At 42.8% G+C, this 19,953-nt stretch overlaps 2 protein-coding genes across 6 annotated transcripts in view; one reads left to right on the top strand and one right to left on the bottom strand.

Moving 5' to 3' along the window:
• TRAK2 (trafficking kinesin protein 2) overlaps positions 1–8,636 on the top strand; it is a 28,849-nt gene extending 20,213 nt beyond the window's left edge. For all 4 annotated transcript variants that reach the window (XM_068138299.1, XM_068138300.1, XM_068138301.1 and 1 more), the window contains 8 exons: positions 136–210; positions 784–921; positions 1,766–1,845; positions 2,538–2,741; positions 2,876–3,174; positions 3,427–3,705; positions 3,978–4,077; positions 4,628–8,636. In XM_068138299.1, the coding sequence (XP_067994400.1) occupies positions 136–210; positions 784–921; positions 1,766–1,845; positions 2,538–2,741; positions 2,876–3,174; positions 3,427–3,705; positions 3,978–4,077; positions 4,628–5,306 (1,854 nt within the window). In that variant the 3' untranslated portion in view covers positions 5,307–8,636. The remainder of the gene's footprint in view (positions 1–135; positions 211–783; positions 922–1,765; positions 1,846–2,537; positions 2,742–2,875; positions 3,175–3,426; positions 3,706–3,977; positions 4,078–4,627) is intronic.
• A 3,656-nt stretch (positions 8,637–12,292) lies between these two features.
• On the bottom strand, positions 12,293–19,659 carry LOC137441192 (caspase-8-like). Of its 2 annotated transcripts, none has more exons than XM_068138283.1 (6): positions 19,309–19,659; positions 18,776–18,887; positions 15,669–15,845; positions 15,064–15,202; positions 13,112–13,613; positions 12,293–12,838 (listed from the first exon to the last, which is right to left on the bottom strand). In XM_068138283.1, the coding sequence occupies exons 1-6, from the start codon at positions 19,614–19,616 to the stop codon at positions 12,703–12,705; spliced, it is 1,374 nt and encodes a 457-aa protein (XP_067994384.1). In that variant the 5' UTR covers positions 19,617–19,659; the 3' UTR covers positions 12,293–12,702. The 2 variants fall into 2 exon arrangements, with proteins under 2 accessions (XP_067994384.1, XP_067994385.1); XM_068138284.1 differs by having other exon boundaries at positions 15,064–15,199.
• Positions 19,660–19,953: the final 294 nt, after the last annotated feature.

Raw genomic sequence — 19,953 nt, 5'->3', positions numbered from 1 at the left:
CAGGTAAAAGCTGACTTGCAAGCCGGAGACTTACATGGCAGGACAGTGTTTGTTTCAGGAAAAAAGTGTGGCAGAGGATCAACTTTCTTAGGGAAATTGACTGAGAGAATGACAAGCACCCTTTTTTTATTTCAGCACGTGATTGAAAAGGAGGAGCTGAAGCTTCACTTACAGGCTTCCAAAGATGCTCAGAGGCAACTGACAGCAGAGGTACTTATGGCATATATATACACACATACACATTTTTTGTATAAATGTTTGCAATAGAATACCAGAGAAGGAAAAAAAAAGAGAGAATGGGAACTATTGCTTTTATTTATATTTGTCTAAACAAATATTCTTGTTTGAAAGTGTATGGAAGGCAAGGAAGGTGTTCCAAGTGGAGAGGTCTTACTACTCTTAATAGGAGTAAAAGAATGGTTTAGTGTAAACATTACTGACTTTTATCAACAATATTATAGCTTATTAGATTTTAAGGAAGTTCTCTTTTTTTGCTTCTTTTCTGTTGGCATTTACTACATTTGCAGAGTTTTTCAATGTATTTTCCTTTGGATTTTATCATGCTTCTTCCTTTTTCAAGTCTTAATTTGGACTTTATGCTTCACCGCTAAAATCAGTGCTGTGCTGACCATTGTGCGTTCTAGATACTGGTATGTGCCGTGCAGTTGGAAAAATATTAGCATTACATCAGTTGATGCAGGTTTCTGTAAAAGTCAGATCAGTTTCATTCTGTCTTTTCTTTGAAGCTTACTGGTATTGTGGATGGCCTCTTTTCTCTTTCAGCTACATGAGTTGCAGGATCGGAATGCAGAGTGTCTGGGGATGTTGCACGAATCACAAGAAGAAGTGAAGTTGCTGCGCAGCAAAGCTAGTGCTGTTGCTTGTCTCTGCCACCCCCAGTCATGTGGAGCATTTCCTGTGGTAATAATTACTACTAGCATAGTGTGCACCTGCTGGCACATAAGGCATAAAACTGAGTAAAACAACCATTACATAACTGCATTCACTTGACACCTTGTGATGGTAAAATGATTTTTTTTCTTTGTGTATGACTGTTGTGTTAAATAAGGGAATTTTCATGTTCTACAGCTAGTGCCCAGTGGTGCTAGTATATTTGTTCAGTGTTGATGTGAATTTTATAGCTTGACTGTTTCTTTAAGAAACAAAGCATCTTTTCAGAAGTTCAAATAGTTGTTTTTTTCCTTTTATGTAGTTTCTGATGTAACTTTATGTCCTTGTTCTGGAAGATTAAATTTTAATCATCCTCAGAAATAATCATCTTGGAATTACCATAGGTGACTGCATTAATAGAAAAGGGTTAAAGGCATTTATTTTCTCCTTCGTACTTAATATCAGGTATGTTCTGATTACTCTCAAAAATTTCTGGCCTACACTGAGAACTTGAAGGTTTTGGATGCTTCTTTCTAGTACAGAATCCCTCATGTGCATATTTGGCTTTTGTAAGAAATGCTTTTACAAACGTAGCTTAACTTAAAACACTTAACATAAAGAGCATCAAGAAAAAACTGATGTTGCTAATGAAAACTGAACCCATACTGGTTATACATAGGGGTAGTTAAGGTGGCAAACTCACCCTGAATGCCTCTTCCTCAGAAACCAAAGGGTTTGTCAGAAACATACCGATACTGGAGAAACAAGTGGAGGTGTTAAAAGTATTTTTTGTTTTAGAGACGTTTTCTGCTAAAATCTGTAGGAGGAATACTTGACTAATTTGTCAACTTTCCTGGTTTCCATTTTTCACTAGGATTCCCTTGCAGCAGAAATTGAAGGGACAATGCGGAGGGAGTTGAGTCAGGGCGATGAATCTGTTCTCTCCAAGCAAAAGTATGTTTTCAGATCTCCCTGTGCTATTTTGATATGTTTAAGTGAGGCAAAACTGGTTTCTGTAAATGTGAATGAATGTTCCCTCAGTAAGAAGTCTTCTGCATAACTTAATAAAAGCAGCTTTGGTAGTATTCAGTAATCTTTTCAACTCTGAAACTCACTGTTCTTATTCCATCATATGAAGAAGTTGGGAGTTACTAAAAGGGTGTTATTTCCTCCTTTAATTTGTGAGATTTTTTTTTAATGCAAATTCTCTGATGTACAGCACTAGTTTTATCCTTTCTAATGCATATAGAAAAATTCTCAGGTGAATGAAGTTATAACTGAAAGACTGGGTTTCCAAAGCCCTGAAAACCTGTTCTTGGATCTCTTACTTCTGAGCAAGGAGTAGTAAATGAAATACATGCTTCTGAAAGCATATATAAATTAAATAAATAAAATACATGCTTCTGAATGTTCTTATGTGGTTATTAATAGAGGATCAGGTCTTTAAGGTCAAAGTAAGGTAGTAATTGTAATATTTAATAGTAGTCCTGAAAACTTGAGTGTCTTAGGAAAATCCTGGCTTTCCGTTCTTAAATCTTTTTAGTCAGGTTTCTGCAGACCTGAAAGTCTGTTGTTCAAAGCTTTACCTTTTTCAAAATTTATAAAGAAATCTGAAAACTGCATTTGTTGTGTTACCTTTTCTCCAGGAGTCAGCAGAAACGAGTGTTTGACACTGTCAAGGTTGCTAACGTCACTCGTGGCCGCTGCTTTTCCTTTCCTGCCCCATTGCCAATTCCTGGATCTAATCGGTCAAGTGTTGTTATGACAGCAAAGCCCTTTCAGTCAGGTGTGTGCCATGTGGAGAGCCGTGCATGGACAACCCAGAGGAGCAGCTCTGAGAAGAACTTGAAGTAGGAAACAGCCTATTATTTTCATTCTAAACTAATGGATTCAAAATTAAATCCAGACTGGACCTCTGTTGTGTAAGAGAGAAATAGTTTATTCTGTGGTCTTAATAGCAGTTGTTATTTGATGTTCTTCACAGAGACACTCATAGTCCTGGCCAGCTGGGAACCCTTGGAGATGATGATTTAGTCGCAGCTCTGCACAGGCTTTCTCTCCGTCGTCAGAACTACCTCAGTGAGAAGCAGTTCTTTGAGGAGGAATGGGAGCGAAAAATGCATTCACTGGCTGAGCAGAAAGAAGGGGCTAGCAGCTGCAGTACACCGACGGAAAGCTGTTTCTCCCTGGGTACAAACTCAGAATTCACTGATCTCTCTGCCAGCTCTAGCAATCTACGTGTCCTCCTACCGGAAAAATTGCAAATTGTTAAACCCATTGAAGGTAAGAGGATGATCTTCCTTCTCTTGTCAGGATTTTACATTAATTTGCCAACTCAATAATTGTTGGTTTGTGTGTGGCTAGAGGTGTAGTAAGAGGAAGCAGTACTATTTAGTGTAAGCTCCAAGCCAACTAGCTCATCAGCATCACTTTCTACTTGGCTTTCTTACACAGCGCTATGTTTTGATGAATTCTTGTGACTTGCTGCAATAATAGGTATTGGCTCTCTGAGACTCTTCTCTTGTGTCACACCAGGATCTCAGACCCTTTTTCATTGGCAGCAGCTTGCTCAACCAAACCTAGGCACTATTCTTGACCCAAGACCAGGTGTTGTTACAAAGGGTTTTACCCCTCTATCTGATGATGCTGTGCACCACATCTCTGACTTGGAAGAGGATGATGAGGAAGAAGGTGAAGGAGGTATTACATTTCAAGTGCAACTGCCCTTCCCAGAGGAAAAGAAATGTACAGTGGCACAGCCAGTGGCAGGGATTTTCCTACCAGCTGTCACTTCAGCAGCAGTACCACTCACTGGTAAGAAGCATGGCTAATTTTTTAATTGTTTTGTTGGGGGAGTTGTGCCCCCTTTTTTTTTTCCCCTCCAGTGTCTTTTTTTTCAGTATAAAGTATTTGATGTTGTGACAATGCTGTCTTTGCTGTCTTTGTTCTTCACTAACAAAAAAAAAAAGGACAAACAAAACTGAAAAAAATCAGCAGTAACAACAACATTATCTTAAACTTTGCTTTGATTAGTCCTTGTCTGTCTTTATTTTTACCCTTAATGGATATAAATTCTCACATTGCAGCCTCAAATCCAGGGAAGTGCCTGTCTTCCACAAATTCCACATTTACTTTCACTACCTGTAGAATCCTTCACCCGTCTGATGTCACTCAAGTAACTTCCAGGTATGATGGCTGTTGACATCCTAAATGTTGCTGCATAGGATTAAACCATTGCTGTCTGGCTTCTGATATAGGTGCCCGTTTTAAAATACACCAAGGCACTAAACAGCACAGAGGGTTTTGCTTGTACAGACAGTTGTAATTACAAAGGGGAAACCTGAAATTCTCTAGAGTTAGAGTTTAAAACAAATTAGGGTGACTTAAAGGAAGTAAATTTATACTATTAAATAGCAAACACCTTGTATCATATAACTATTGTAAACAAACATTCTATGATTTAAAATCTTTTTCTGATTCTATCATGATTTTTTTAACTAAGTTACTACAATGCAGTGTAGGTGTCTACAGAAGGTGAATTCATTGGTACTTAACACCAAAACCTCTCAGTCAGCCCAAAATGTTCTAAATGTCTTGCAGCACAATTAGTGCTGCAACTGTCCCAGCTAATAGCAATAGTTTACATTTTCTTGAGCCTTCTGTATACTAAAAAGCAAATGCAGAGCAGGTATAAAAATGTCTGATGTGCATCTTCTTTCATTTTATTTTACTTCAGCTCCATGGGTGCCCCATCTTCATTTGGAAATAGTGGTAGCAGTATTGGAAACACAGCGGTGAGCACTTCAGCTCTGTCTTACAGACTCAGTACTGGAGAATTTCTCACCAACAGAAGAGATTCAACTACTACCTTCAGCAGCACGAGCAGTCTGGCCAAACTGCTGCAAGAACGAGGCATCTCTGCCAAGGTTTACGATAGCCCCATGTTAGAAAAACTGCCTTTGCTGCAGCACCCTCGAACTTTCCCCATTCCTTCTACTCCACCGAATTCTCCTTTGCGTTCACCTTGTCCTTCCCCTCCACCATTTGAGCCTCGAGTGCATCACTCAGAAAATTTCCTGGCTTCTCGTCCAGCAGAAACATTCTTGCAAGAAATGTATGGCCTAAAGCCCTCCCGTAACACTCCAGATGTAGGCCAGATGAAGATGAACCTAGTGGACAGACTGAAGAGGCTGGGTATTGCCAGGGTGATCAAGCCCCCCGAGACACAGGACCACAGCAAGAATCAGGGGCCAGAAATTAGCTTGCAGAGGAAGGACTCAGCCGTGTTTCTAAATGCAGGTAGCAACTTGATGGCAGGCCTGAGAAGAAACCACAGTCTTCCAGTCATGATTGGAGCGTTAGGAGCTCCAGTTTGCATACAGTCATCAAAAATAGATACCCTAAAGGAGGACTGACTGCTCTGAAAAACGATTGGCTTCTGGCATAACACATACATGAGGGATAAACATCCAGTAGAGGCATCACTAGATGTGTCACAGGAGAGTTGCAGAAGGCAGGAGCATGTTAAAGATGTGGGAGAGAGAAGTGTTGGGATGAAGGAAGAAAAGACCATTGCTTGGGTTTGATGAAGAAGGCTTTTGTGGCAGACTTGAAGAAACCAAAGCTTAGTTTTGGTAGCCCCTTTAGCATCTGTCTGAACTTAAGCAAAAATAAAAGGCCATTGTAGACGTTCTCAGCATTTCAACCTTTTAACCTGTATGCGTAGAATGGTCTTGCAGGGGCTGTTCGATTTATTCCCACTATACAACCATAGTATTTTACTAGTTGTTAGTAGTCAGGCTGTATCATTTTAATATAGTACTGAAAGAACAGTCAGTCCATCTAGCATTATTGGTCCAAGTTCTGTAGCTAACAAATATGAAAACTTGGATTTATTTTTTATTCTTGTATTTTCCATTTAGGAAACTGCTCTTTTGAACTCCCTGCTTTCAGAAGCAGGGAAGAGAACCTTTAGAAAACAATACTTCTGTTTACAAACACAGCAGCTGGTGGTCAGGATTTGTATTTCGAAGGAGTGCAATTGTGGTAGTGACGTATTAACAGAAGTTAATTTCTATCAAGAGTTCCTGAAGCACACAAAGGAAGGTGCAATGAATAAGAACTAAGAAGCAGGAAAGCAGCATGTGTATTGGGGTGAAAAATTCCAGCTAAGAAATCCTCCAGGCTGTGCTGTGTGTCTTTTTAAATGAGGGCATTTTTGCATGTGCACATACCACACACAATCTCAGGCACATAAGTGTTGCAAAAGGAAGTAAAATACAGGTGCTTGATTCAGGGTTTCTGTTTGACCTAAGTGGAGAGTTTTTTATTTCAAGACAAGTGTCAAAAAAAAAACAGTAACCTGACTTTAGGTAGATATTCTGTGTATTTGAAAGCTCTGCAGTAAAATTCATGCCTTTCATTACTAACTTCTGATTTTAGGCAGGAATTTGTTTAGAAGATTTCATTAAGAGCAAAATGTACCAGACTGTATTTAGAAACAGGAAGATGAAAGCTAGTGTTCTTGTAGCATTCTGATGAACACAAATCGATTTTGCTTGTGTTGGAATCCTGTGTTTTGATGATGGAGCGTGGTTCTGAACCTGATTCTGAACAAAGCTGAGGCAGACTTTCTGTCTCAGAAGTCCATTTTAAAAATCTGATTTCTTAGTGGTAATAAGCAAAATATTTCTGCTCATGCTGCTTTTTTGATTTTTTTTTCCTGTCCAAGGCTCTAGTCTTTACTAAATAATCTACAGTAGATTTATAGTGTAGCTTAAGGGGAAAAAAAAAGGCTGCCCGAATTTCCTTGGAGGAATGGGTCCTCACTAGTGACCTGAATGGAAACAGGTCCTTTATGTAATTTTTCACTGTACCTATCAACATTTAAAAATTATTTTAAAGTTTAGTTTCCATACAGTTATGTAAACCAGAGTTTACTTCACTTGTTACTGTGCATGTGGGACATAGCTGGTACCTGCCTGGGTGCATGGTGTGAAGCAGCAATGTAACTATTCATGCTGGTTTGCATTTGCTGTAAGGTATGAGCACCAGAATCATACCCTTGATGCTGCTGGGATGAGTGAAGTAGGGCAGGAAAAGAAAGCTACTTAACCAGGTTTATAAGAAATTTGTAATGTGGCCTTTCTGCTTTCACAGTTCTGTAAATGTTGTGATGACTCTTTGCTGTAACAGTCTTTTGTAAAAGGAAAGGGAGTAACCACTTCAGACTTGCACAGGGATTCATAGCAGAAGCTTGCCTGTCAGCAGCGCACAGAAATATTCAGGAACTCCTGGAGCAGCCTTTTGCTGTTGAAGCAAAACCTTACACTTACAAAAGGTGAATTTTATTTAAAATACTATATACGGGTTAATTTTGGTTGCCCCTTTTTTTAATTAAAAATATTTAATTTCTTCATGTAACTATTGGTAGCTGTGCATGAGGCCTAGCCTAGCTAGTAGGGTAAGAGTGAAAGGAGCAGGGAGTGGTAATTTTGCTCTCCACTGAACTGAGACAGGTTATGTCTGCTGCATACTTTTAACATCTAGGGAAACAACAGGAATGAGTTAACAAAGGGATTAGATAGTTTGGTATCAACAGAGAACTATATCATGTGTCAAAATATGTCTATTTCCTGTGTGTTTGTTACAGGAATATGGGTAAGTTACAGATAAACATTATACTGTTTTTCTAACTAGCTTCCTTAGAGAACTCCAGCCATTGGATCATTCTTTTATAAACAGAAGCAGCAAATCAGCTACATCAGAATTCCTTTGGCAGACCATGATTCAGTTAAGTCATCTAAAATAACATTCATTAAATGATGTTTCTCTATGGGAGACTTCCATATTTCATAGCTCAACCAATATACACTGGTTCAGTTCAAACAAGACTATGGTAATGTGGAGAGGTTCTGTTTGCTTGTTTGTGTCATCAGATACTTTACACAAGGCAAGAAGGAAATGGAAGCATCTGTATGCCAATGTGTGTGTGTGTTGTCTGGTTCGTTGATGTGTACTGCAGTGTTGTTGAACCTCTGTTATGCATTTATACTGAGGGATGATCACACGCATTTTGTATATATGTGCCCAGCTTGCAGCAGCAGAGAAAACTGGTACTTTTTCTTCTGGGGTTTGGCACAAATGATTTAACTTTTTGAGTATTGTACTTGTTTTGAAGAACACACTAAAAGTTGCCATTTTTCTAGGAACTGATTCGGCTTCTGTTGCATCCTGTAAGAGATGAGACAGACTTGTGTGACTGTGATAGCTGAGACATTGCACAACGTCTTGATCCTCCACAAGTGTGATTAGGTTGAGTGGGAGGTAGAACTGGAAGGAAAGAGAGAATTACACTTCTGAAAAGTTACCTAATCTTTGAGACAAAACCAGAAAGGACTTGAGAAGGTTTCAACAGATAGAAATGTAGTATTTACTTGTATTAAGATTGGCTTAAACCAAGCACAATTTTATACCTTTCTAATGTCACTGTTTTTGATAAACTCAGTGATAACCTACATGCTCAAGGTACCTGTGGTCAAAGTTAAAAGCCTACTGGAGTCAAACAGCAGCAGAAAGGGAAGGTGAGTGCTGGGCTGGAGCCTCATTTGGCTGTTACTGGAGGGGCATTAGACAAAAGGTTTGAAAGGTCTGGGAACTTCATGGTGTTTTTTCATCTGCTTTTTGCACTTACTGTTGTTTAATAGTTGAGTGTAAATTTTATAATAAATATGCATAACAAACCATTTTTCAGTATCTTGGTTATCTTGTGGGGTTTGTTCCAGATGTCATCTTCTATACTACGGTGTTCTATAACAAACCTAAAATTAGGCCTTTTTTGGCTAAAATTTATTTATTGTCATACTGTACACAAGCTTAATAGTTTCATAGTTTCATTCAGGGTTGGAAGGGACCACAAGGATCATCTAGTTCCAACCCCCCTGCCATGGGCAGGGACACCCCACACTAGATCAGGCTGGACAGAGCCTCATCCAGCCTGCTCTTAAACACCCCCAGGGACGGGGCCTCGACCACCTCCCTGGACAACCCATTCCAGGGTTTCACCACTCTCATGGTGAAGAACCTCCTCCTCACATCCAGCCTGAATCTCCCCACCTCCAGCTTCATTCCATTCCCCCTAGTCCTATCACTACCTGATATCCTGAGAAGTCCTTCCCCAGCCTTCCTGTAGGCCCCCTTCAGATACTGGAAGGCGACAATTAGGTCACCTTGGAGCCTTCTCTTCTGCAGACTGAACAGCCAAATGAGTTGCCAATGAGTTGCTATCTGCACAAATGATGTCTGTAAAAGCTAAGAAATTGATGTAAAGGCTTAATTAGGCTGTAGTGGGCTGTATGCACTCCAGCTGTTCGAGGTGGCAGATGACTTTGCATGGTAAACATATCTGCTAATAGTGCTGCTGTTTTCCCGTCTCAGTAACTGATGTTACATCAACCCTCTGTAGTTAGGATAGTATGGAGAGAGAGACTGAAACCAAGCTACTTGCTGGAATCCTCCCTTTGTGTCTCACTGAATCTCTTGGCACAGAGGTGCCACATTCCTGCCTGTGGCTGTGCATGCCACCTTCAGCACAAGCCCTTGCATTCATATTTCAGGCTGAAAGGTCCTGATCATTTTGCCCAGAACACTCAATTCCTTCAGCAGTAGAGAATGGGAACAACATAGATTTGCAGTTAACAGACTCTTACCTGAATTAGTCAAAGTTACTGACACTGGTTCCTCTAGAACTCTCTGCATGACATCTCAAAGAACAGACCACTGTTCTCCTGTGGGTAAGTATCCTATATTTATGTAGCTTATTTTTCTGATGTGAGAAGATGACGAGCTTTCGGTCAGAGGTTGAATTTTCACCTCAATTTTTCATGAATTGGACATAGAATTGTTTCACTTGGAAAAGACCTTTAAGGTCAAGTACAACACATTAAGGGAACATTCTCTTCCCTGTGTTCTCTGTTACACTTGTAAATGATCCTGCTGCAAGCTCAAACACCAATACTTGGGCTGCAAGAGGTGTTGACCAAATTTCCTTAACTAGCAAGTAGGTAATTTACACTATTTCCTAGTATTAAATGTATTTATGCATCAATACTTAACGTTTGCATTTGTATGTCCTCAGAACAAAGGCCAATGTTACTAACTTAATTATTTAACTACTGACATTGCAGAAGTGTATTCCACAGGGGAGCTATATTGGGATTGGGATTAAAGCTACACGCTTTCTTTGCATCAAAGCTGTTCATGATGCATATGGAAAGAAAACATGAGTATTCAAGTCCCTGCCTGTTGAACTCAAGAGATTTCAGGTGCCAAGCCTGAGGAACACAGCTAGCTGTCATTTTGTAAGCATGTAAATACTATCTAATACTTTGGTGATGCTTTCTTTCCTCACTTGCTCTCTAGCACTTCAGGTGTAGTAAGCTGTAAGCCCTTTGAAGTTGCAGGAAGAGAGCTAGAACTAACTACAAAAGCGCAGATGTGCCTGAAGAAGATGCAGGTAAGAGCTTCCTGGAGAAAATAGGTTTATTAAGCCACCTAAATCAGTGGGACTTTGGCAATTCTGAAGTAATTCTTCAGATGAAATTTGGAAGCACCTTGAGCTCCTTTCTTGTCTTGTGCTAAAGAAAGACTTCTGCCAATCTTCCAGGAACAAGGGCCTTTAAAGAGCATTTTATACAATTGAGAAGTGAATACAAATAAGGCATTTTCTGTGGGCTAGAATCTTCACTTGAAAGTATCTAGCTCTTGCAGTTGAACTCTCAGTGCCTAGGTTTGGATATCCTAAGATAAGTTGTGCTCTTAGAAGAAAATTTCAGATTAACTGGAAAGACAGAGAAGTGTGCTGATTTTGGCTGGGGCAGTTAATTTTCTTTATAGTTGCTGGTGTGGTGCTGTTTGGGGTTTCTGATTAAAACAGCGTAGATAACATGGATTAGTGAGCAGTGCTTCCAGTGGCTATAACATCATGCTCATCAATAAAACTGGAGGAAGAAAGAAGGGGAGATGGAGTGATGGTGTTTGTCTTTACAAATAACCATCATGTGTGATGGAGCTTTCTTTCCTGGAGACAGCTGAACACTCTTCCTGCTCATAAAGAATGGTGAATGAATTCCTTGGTTTGCTTTGCTTGTGTGTGTAGAATCATAGAATTACCTGGGTTGGAAGGGACCTCTAATGGTCTTCTAGTCCAGTGTTCCTGCATTGAGCAGTGACATCCTCAACCAGATGAGATCAACCCCAGAGCCTGGTCAAACCTCACCAAACATTACCTCCAGGGATGGGGTCTCAAACCACCTCTCTGGGCAACCTCTGCCAGTACTGAAGCACCCTTATTGTAAAGATCTTCTAAATTTACTCTTACCTAATTTAAAACCACTTTCCCTTGTGCTATTACTGCAGGCCTTTGTAACAGTCCCTCTCCAGCCTTCTTGTAGGCCCCCTTCAGATACTGGAAGGTCATTATTCAGTCTCCCCAGAGCCTCCTCTTCTCCAAGCTGAACACCCCCAGCTCTCCCCGCCTCTCCTTTCCCATGCTCCAGCCCCATGATCATTTTTGTGGCCCTCCTCTGGACCTGCTCTATCAGGTCTATGGCTTTCCTCTGTTGAGTGGTGCAGAGTTGAACACAGTACTCCAAATGAGGTCTCACCAGACCAGAGTAAAGTGACAGGATCATCTCTGATCTGCTGGCCATGCATCTTCTGGTGCAGCCCAGGAGGTGATTTGCCTTCTGCGCTGCAAGTGCACACTATGCTCATATACAGCTTCTTGTCCACCAGCCTCCTCAGGTTCTTTTCCTCAGGGCTTTCTCTCACCTCCCTCCCCCAGCATGTTACCAAGGATAGTACTAAAGAGCCTCCCCACAGGAGGCTAGGGAGGGACTTAGGCTACAGTGAAGATCTGTTTAGGCAATGGTATCAGTGTAGATGATTATTTAAGGCTGAAAGCTGTAACAAGAGTGTAACAGAATGAACATCTCATTTTAAGCAAAGCAGAGTAACAAAGCTTTACCTTCTATTCCGAGCTTGTAAAGCTCCTGTTCTGTGTGCTTATTAATCATGTGAGGCAATACCAAAATTGATTCTAAGGACTTGAGTACTTACCTAGCAACTTTTCCTTTTGCTGTGCTTAGAACTGAGACTTGAAGATCGGCCAGGTAAGTGAACACAGTATAATTGGATATCTTCAAACATAAAGCAGTACCAGAGCAACTGATCTTCACTATTAAAACTACTCTATGTAGAGGACACTCCAAAACGCAGGTCACAGCCACATCCTGCTGAGGATGCTGGGGGACAAGTGTTCAACGTTTCCTCAAGTTGTACTAAAACACTAAGAAGTATTTTAAGTGGTGAGGAAAAGTAACAAAAGACAGATGAGAACTGGTGCTATCCTATAAAATGTGTGTTGCTCCTCCCTTTATTTTGTAAGAGTTACACATAAAATACATAAGGCTTTGTAACAGTTGTCTTCAAAATCTGCAGTGGGAAGATACCACTGCAAAAGCAGTGTGGTACAGCTGATAGAGGGCACTCAACACATTTTAAGAAACCACACCTCTGAGAGCAGCTCAGAGATGCTCTCAAATATAAAGTATCGTGTGTTTTAACACAAATTTTTTAAGGCTTTTGCTCCTTGGTTGTATTTTCCATTAAAACATTTACCCTGAAAAATCTTAGCTTTCTTAGCTAATAGGTTCTTAAAAGTTTTTAATTCTGGTATGTTCTAAAGTTCTTAGCTGACAGTAGGTGACTCCAGCTGCTGCAGTTCCATATGCATTTGTAGTTCATTCCCATTTAGTTGACAGGAAAGATGAGCCTTTTCCTCAGTGTGAAACTGGGCTGTGGCATCTGCTTCTGTACATTTTGACTGCAACTCTTTTTGCTCACCTCTTGATTGACTGCTGTCAGGATGGTAAGAATATCTTCTCCTCTGCAAAAAGACAAGTATGTTTTGTATTAGGGAAGCACTTAATAGCAGAAAAATTGCCACATTCTCACATACCTTGTTCTATACCAGTACTAACAGCTTCTGTTTTAAACAGGCTTCACAGCAGTTAGGTAAACTGCTTTGAACAATCTCCGTGGTACTGCTCTGTGCTACATTACTATGCACTCCCAACACACATCATCTACCTCTGCATCCAAACCACACTTGTCATTTGGATGGAAAAAACATGGGTGTTGCTTATGGAAACATAGTTACCGAGGACAGCTGTACTCCAGGTGCTGGCACAATGCCTGTATGTACCAGGTCCCCTCCCTTCGGTTTCTGTAGGAAACATAATCTTGCAGGGTAGCCATGCCCAAGAGGAAGTCTGCCTCTGAAGGGATGCAGTCAAATTGCAGCCTTGCATCTGTTTCTGCAGAAGAATCTTGCTCTAACGAATCTGTTTCAATGGGCACACCTTTCTGGAAGGATTCACCTTGGCAGGCCTGAATAAAAAAGACTTTTGGTTTTCCAGCAAGTGAGTAGCAATTGTGTCCAGTGAAAGAAGTAGTCAGTTCCTGGATAGGTACTTCCTGCCCATCAACGCCATATACGCTGCCTTTTTTCCCATGAGATAGGATACAGCAAACAAAACAGTCTTTGTCCTTGTGGTCCTCACAGCGGTAGATGTCCACAGTCTTGCGCATTCCCTCTGCAGTGAGGTCTCTGTGTTCTACTACTGCAAAGTGAAGCTTGCTAAAGACTCTTCTTAGAGCCGCTGGAAAGTAAATAGAAAAGGGAATGGGAGCTGTTTCATTATATGAAGGTTGGACTCTGCAATTGCAGACTGGATTGCTAGAGACAAATTATTTTAAGTCCTGCTACTCTACTATCCAGCAGTTACATTCCTGCTCTGAAAATAATTTAGTAGTCTAAACATTATATGTGTACTGAGTTCCCTTAACTCATTAGGGAAGTCATTCTGCCCCTGTACTCAGCACTGGTTAGGCCACACCCTGAGTACTGTGTCCAGTTCTGGGCCCCTCGGTTTAGGAAGGATATTGAGACACTTGAATGTGTTCAGAGAAGAGCAACGAGGCTGGGGAGAGGTTTCGAGCACAAGACCTAGGAGAAGAGACTAAGGGAGCTGGGGTTGTTTAGCCTGCAGAAGAGGAGGCTCAGGGGAGACCTTACTGCTGTCTACAACTACCTGAAAGGAGGTTGTAGCCAGGTGAGGGTTGGTCTTTTCTCCCAGGCAAACAGCACCAGAACAAGACAACAGTCTCAAGCTGTGCCAGGGGAGATTTAGGCTTGAGGTGAGGAGACAGTTCTTCACAGAAGGAGTAACTGGCCATTGGAATGTGCTGCCCAGGGAGGTGGTGGAGTCACCGTCCCTGGAGGTATTCAAAAGAGGACTGGATGTGGCACTTTAAGCCATGGTTTAGTTAGTCATGAGGCGTTGGGTGACAGGTTGGACTTGATGGTCTCTGGTGTCTTCCAACCTTGTTGATTCTATGATTAAAAGGCTTCCTTGAAATCTTGCTATCTCGTAGTGCCTGTCTGGAAAGCCTGCAGAGCTCTTTAAGCAAGCCGTATCTCTTCTCCCCCACCCACTGCACAGCTGCTCCATCTCAGAAAGTGCTGAACAGTGCAGCTGCTGTACCCAAAAGAACAGGACACTAGCCCTTGGGGAAGTACCTGTGTCACAAACTGCACTCTGACACCAGTTAAGTTCAACTCAATGAGGTAAAGTCCATTGATTGATTTCATCTCTTGGCACAGATAATGCAGATTGCACAACTACACTCATCTCACAGGCTCTAGGACCTGCACTGAACTACGCTGCTGCAGGACAGCCTGTTATAAGCAAGGCCCCAGGAGAGAGTCCCCCACCCAACCCTTCTTTTTTTAAGTTGGATGTTAAACAACACCCACCCAATTTTGGCTCAGCAGCAAACCCATTTCTGATTCTGCATTTGAATGGTAGGATGCATAAGGCTGATGGAAAGCTAGCCTAACCTGTAAAGTTCAGGCCAAGTTTGCTGCTTCATGTTGCAGTAAACTCAGTTAACCAGTGAAATGCTTGTGAATTGTTATGAGGCAGCCAGTAAAAGCTTGATAAGTTGATGTGTTGCCAGCACAAGACACAGAGCCAACTCAGCCACTACCACACAAACATCCTAGGAAGGGAAGATTGAAATGCAAACTTTTAGTAGAGAGTACCGCACCTGCATCCATGTCTGTCCCATCCCGATCCCTCAGGTTTCTGAGTTCTGGCACTGCCTCCCTGGCTTTTGCAAAATTGTGATTATTGAGGATCAGGCACACTCCCCGGGGCCGGCTAGTCATTTTGTAAGCTTCAAGCTGCTGAAAACAAAGAATATTGCTGCTTCACTGTCCTTCTCAGCCTGTGCTACTGGCACAGGAGGGTGAAGTGCCCATTGGCTTTCTAGGCAGCTCTCTCTATACAGCATTGCTGGCAAATTGCCACCCCACCACCTTTGGGACTCTGTACCCAGTATGACAGCACACCCCCACACCCTCTCCAGCCCACATAATCATCACAGGGTGCTGCATTCACACACTTCTCCATGCCTATCCACCTGCTGTACCACACTCAGCCTGTCTTGCTACCCCTGCAAATTTTTCCAAAGTTTTAACCTTGCAGGAGCTGGTGCCTGTGCCTTAGCTTCAGAATAAAAGATGTTACAAAGTGGTGCATCTTAATTTTTCAAAACAGTGCTATTAAACTGGGCTTACAGTTAACTGTTCACAGAGGGATGGTCTTTTCCAAGACAAAATTATGATGTTTCTAAGAAACATGCAGACTTACCTGAGAATATTTATAGCTACCAGTAGAATTGCTTTTACCAAATAGGTTTAATTCATACTCTTCAATTCTCTTCAACAGGCTGATGTTAACTTCTGCACAGAGACTCTTCAGCCTACTTAGGTTGTCTTCTCCCAAAATCCCCTTCTTCTCCATGGCAATGAAAATGTCCAGCATCATCTGGGTAATCAGAAAGGTAGGTTGCTCTTAGGGAAGCTCCATGCTGCCACTGAGAGGGAAGCTGCAACGTGCACTTAAATACAGATGCACCTCACTTGCATCCCACAGAGCCAGTCCAGCTGGCCCTTGGCTGAATTAATGCAACCTAGTTCAACAAAACCTGCCAGCACTGTGAGTGCAAACATCATCTCAAAATGGACTCACTTCCCATCCACAGCTCAGAGATGCTGAGATCTGCTAAAATTAAATTCAGGACATCTAATGATGATCATAATGAATATATGATATTACTTTCAGTAACTTCTTTGACTTCCAGGGGCAATCTTGTGCACTTAACTGCAACATGAGAATCACTGTAGTGACCATCTTGGACAATGGCAAAAACGGGAACATGTAAGCATGGAATTATGCTGTAGAGATTTCTGTGAAGCAATCAGGAAGGCTGAATAAGAGGTAGACTGGTAGAGCCAGGTTCTGTCCTCCTTAAAACACAAATGAGAGTGCACCTGTCAGAAAGCACACAGGATCAAGTGGCTCCTGTATCCTGCCCCTGTCAGTCTAAAGGCAGAAACCAAAATTAAAAGAGGGAATGGAGACAAGTTCATGGTCAGGGAAGCAGGTAAACTCCTTCCTTACTCACCTTGCCCCTCCAGCCATCCAGCATCTCCAGCCACATATGAGGCTCTGGTTCAGAAAGACCAGTCAAATGAGGATGTGGATGGTGGGTAATCTATACTGGAAGTGTCTGCAGTCAGAAAAGCCTACCCCCTGTACCATGACTACATCCACAAGGAAGGAGGGTTAAAGTTATAGGTAACTCCCTTCTGAGGGGAAGAGAGGGTCCAATATGCTGGGTAGACCCTTCTCAGAGGTAAGTTTGCTGTCTCCCTGGAGCCTGAGCAAAGGACATCACTAGGAAACTTCCTAGCTTAGTACAGGCCTCAGACTTACCCATTATTGATCTTCCATGTCTGTGACATGGTGGGATGACACACCAGGGTTAGAGGGACTGGGTATGAGAAGGGCCTTGAACCTGTTGTCCCATGGCATGCTGGGTACACTATAGCATAGTCAAAGTCTTACAGAGATGAGTCAGGGGCTCCTGAAGTACCAGGAGCCAATAATGAAACATCTGTGAAATTCTTTAAGTGAGTAAAGGGGCGTTTGGCTAAGAAGGTGACACAGCCAACAGCCCAGATGAAATGCTTCTGCATGAACACATGCAGCATGGGCAACAAACAGGAGGAGTTGGAAACTATTCTGCTGCTGGAAAGCTACAATACAGTGCCCATTACTGAAACTTGATGAATCCTATGACTGGAGTGTGGCTGTCAATAGCTACACACTGTTCAGAAGAGTCAGGATCTGTGTTAAGAAATGGACAGTGCGAAGAGCTGTCCCTAAAGAACAGCCAAGTCAAAAGTTTAGGGGTAGGTATTAGAGACCAAGACAATAAGGAGAACCATGTGGTTGGTGTCTACTACAGGACACCTGATCAAGGGGAGCCTATGGATGAAGCCTTATTCCAGCTACAGGCGCCATCATGCTTGGAGGATCTTGTCCTGGGATTTTAACCACCCCAGCAATTGCTGGAAAAATAACATAGCAAGCTGTAGGCAATCCAGGAGACTCCTGGGGTGTCTCAGTGATAACTTAAGACAGGAAACAGCCCTACTTGAGGGGATGTAATACTGAATCTGAGGGTCACCAATGCAGGGAAGCTCATCAGGGATGTCAAGAGTGAAGGCAGTCTGGGCTGCAGCAATTACACACTGCTGAAGTTCACAGTCCTGAGATATGAGTCAGAAATGGAGTACAGTCAGGATCCTGAATTTTAGGAAGGAAAACTTCCAGCTCTTCAAGGAGTTAGTCAATGAGACTCCTGGGGAAATGGTTCTCAGGGACAAGGGAGCAGGAAAAGAGCTGGTAGACCTTTAAGGACACTTTCCATAGAGTGCAAGAACTCTCAATCCCCAGGTATAAGAAATAAGGCAAGGAAGAGAAGAGACCAGCATGGCTAAGCCAAGGCCTGCAGGTCAAATTAAAATGTAAGAAGGAACTGCACAGGCAGTTCAAGTAGGGACAGGTATCTTGGGAGGAGTATAGGGATGCTGTGTAAGGATGAGGTCAGGAAGACCAGGGCATGGCTGGAACTGAACTTAGCAAGGGACACAAAAAATAACAAGGTATTCTACAGGTATGTCAACCAGAAAAGGAAAGTTGAAGAAAATGTACCTCTACTGATGGGCAAGAAATGACAAACTAGAAACAAAGGACAAGGAGAAGGCTGAGATTCTTAACAACCTTTTTGCCTTGGTCTTCACTGGCAACCTCTCTCCTCACACCTCCCAGGTTGAAGGGCCATAAGACAAGGGACAAGGTGTGATAAACACCGTAAGTGAAGACAAGGTTTGTGAACACTGAGGAATCTGACTATGGGACCCACTGAGATGCATTAGAGTCCTGAGGGAATTGGCTGATGTAGTTACTAAGCCACTCTCCATATCTGAAATGTCATGGCAGTCAAGTATGTTCCTGGTGACTGGAAGAAAGGAAACATTACACCCATTTTTAGACAGGATAAAACAGAGGAGCCTGGAGATTAGTGACCTGTCAGCCTCACCTCCACGTCTGGGAAAATCAAGGAACACATACTTCTAGAAACTCTGATAAGGTGCAGGGCTGGCCCCATGCTCTCTGGACTATAACGCTGATGCAAAGGTGGTGCATAAACACCAGCACATACAAGTCCCATGAGCACCAGAGCCTACAATCCCTTTCTAGATGCACCCTTTTCCTTATGGTGTTCCACCAGAAGACAAGTGATGCTTGTTCCTCTTGTAACAACCCAAATGCCTCAATGGATTATAATAATTTTAAGAAAAACCCACACCAAAACAAACAAACAAACAAACAAAAGTAATTCTTACAGTTATTGTCTCAGGGTTTTGCCTGCATTTTGGTAATTCGTTCTCCAAAAGCAACTTGAAATAATCCAGCTCATCTTTGGTGACATCTTCTGACAGCTGAAAGAGCAGGTATCTGGAAAGAGGATGACACTGTTTCAGGACAGCCTGAAGTCAAAGTATTTAACCGCGATTAACAAGAAATTAGTTTTCTTAAAATCCTAACAGCACTGAAACTTTCCAGAGTTGAAAACAAAGCGCACCACGCAGCACCCGGGCAGGGTGGCCTTCGGGGGCTGTTCAGCATTTCAGAAAGGGGTGGCTTTATTTTCTCCCTTTTACTGCCCAGAAATTTAAGCTTTCCGTATGGCTGTACTTGGCTTTCACCTGCAACAGGTTTGTGCGCTTCCGAACCTTAGTCAGGTGTTCAGATCACAGTTAAAAGCTTATACCGACCACAGGAGATGTGCAGCCGATGTAAGAGCGAGCTCCTAGCCGCCGGCGCTGCGCACTCCCCACCCCAAGCCGCCCGATGATCCGTGCCGCTGGTAACTCGCCTGTAAGCCGACACCTGTGCCCTGCCTGGGATCTTCAGCTCTCTCTCCATCTCCTCACGGCTGGAGCCCAGGTGGGCAGCCAGGAGGTCGATCCGACTGATCCGATAGAGCAGCTCCTTCAGGAAGAATAGGTTTCCCGCCTCGATCATGCCTCTCTCCCGCAGCGCTTCAAAAAAGTCCTGCGCATTCTGGATGGCTTCCAGCTTCCTCATAGGGAAATACTCCAGGCTGAGGAACTTCAGAGACGCCAGCTCGGACTCAACCAGCTCCTCGCTAACCGCCAGCAGCCGTGGCCTGAGCGGCTCCATGGCCCCACAGCGGTGCCCCCCCCCGAGTGAGGGCAGAGGGCGCTTCGCCGCCGTGCTTCCGCCCGCCGCAGGGCCGCGGCGCAGGAGGCGGCGCTTGGACCGCCGGGAGCTGTAGTTCTTGGATATATACCAACCAAAGCCCATAGCCTAAAACTGCCCATCCGCCAGGAAGGACTGCTCCCAGTCGCATTTGAGGCCCCCTCCTCGCGTAGTTGCGAAGCATTGACTATTCTTGAATCCATTCTTGAAAAAAACGCACCTACTCGTGCCTGTGCTTTTGATGCAATCACATCTCTCTACTTTAAGGGCACTCACAATTCATTGCCACTTTAATGCA

The sequence above is a fragment of the Melanerpes formicivorus genome, unplaced genomic scaffold (genome assembly GCF_026170545.1).
Source record: "Melanerpes formicivorus ecotype bairdi unplaced genomic scaffold, bMelFor1.0.p_v2 SCAF_5, whole genome shotgun sequence".
Lineage (NCBI taxonomy): Eukaryota > Metazoa > Chordata > Aves > Piciformes > Picidae > Melanerpes > Melanerpes formicivorus.
Note: the sequence above shows the minus strand (reverse complement) of the source record. Positions and strands in the feature narration are given on the sequence as shown.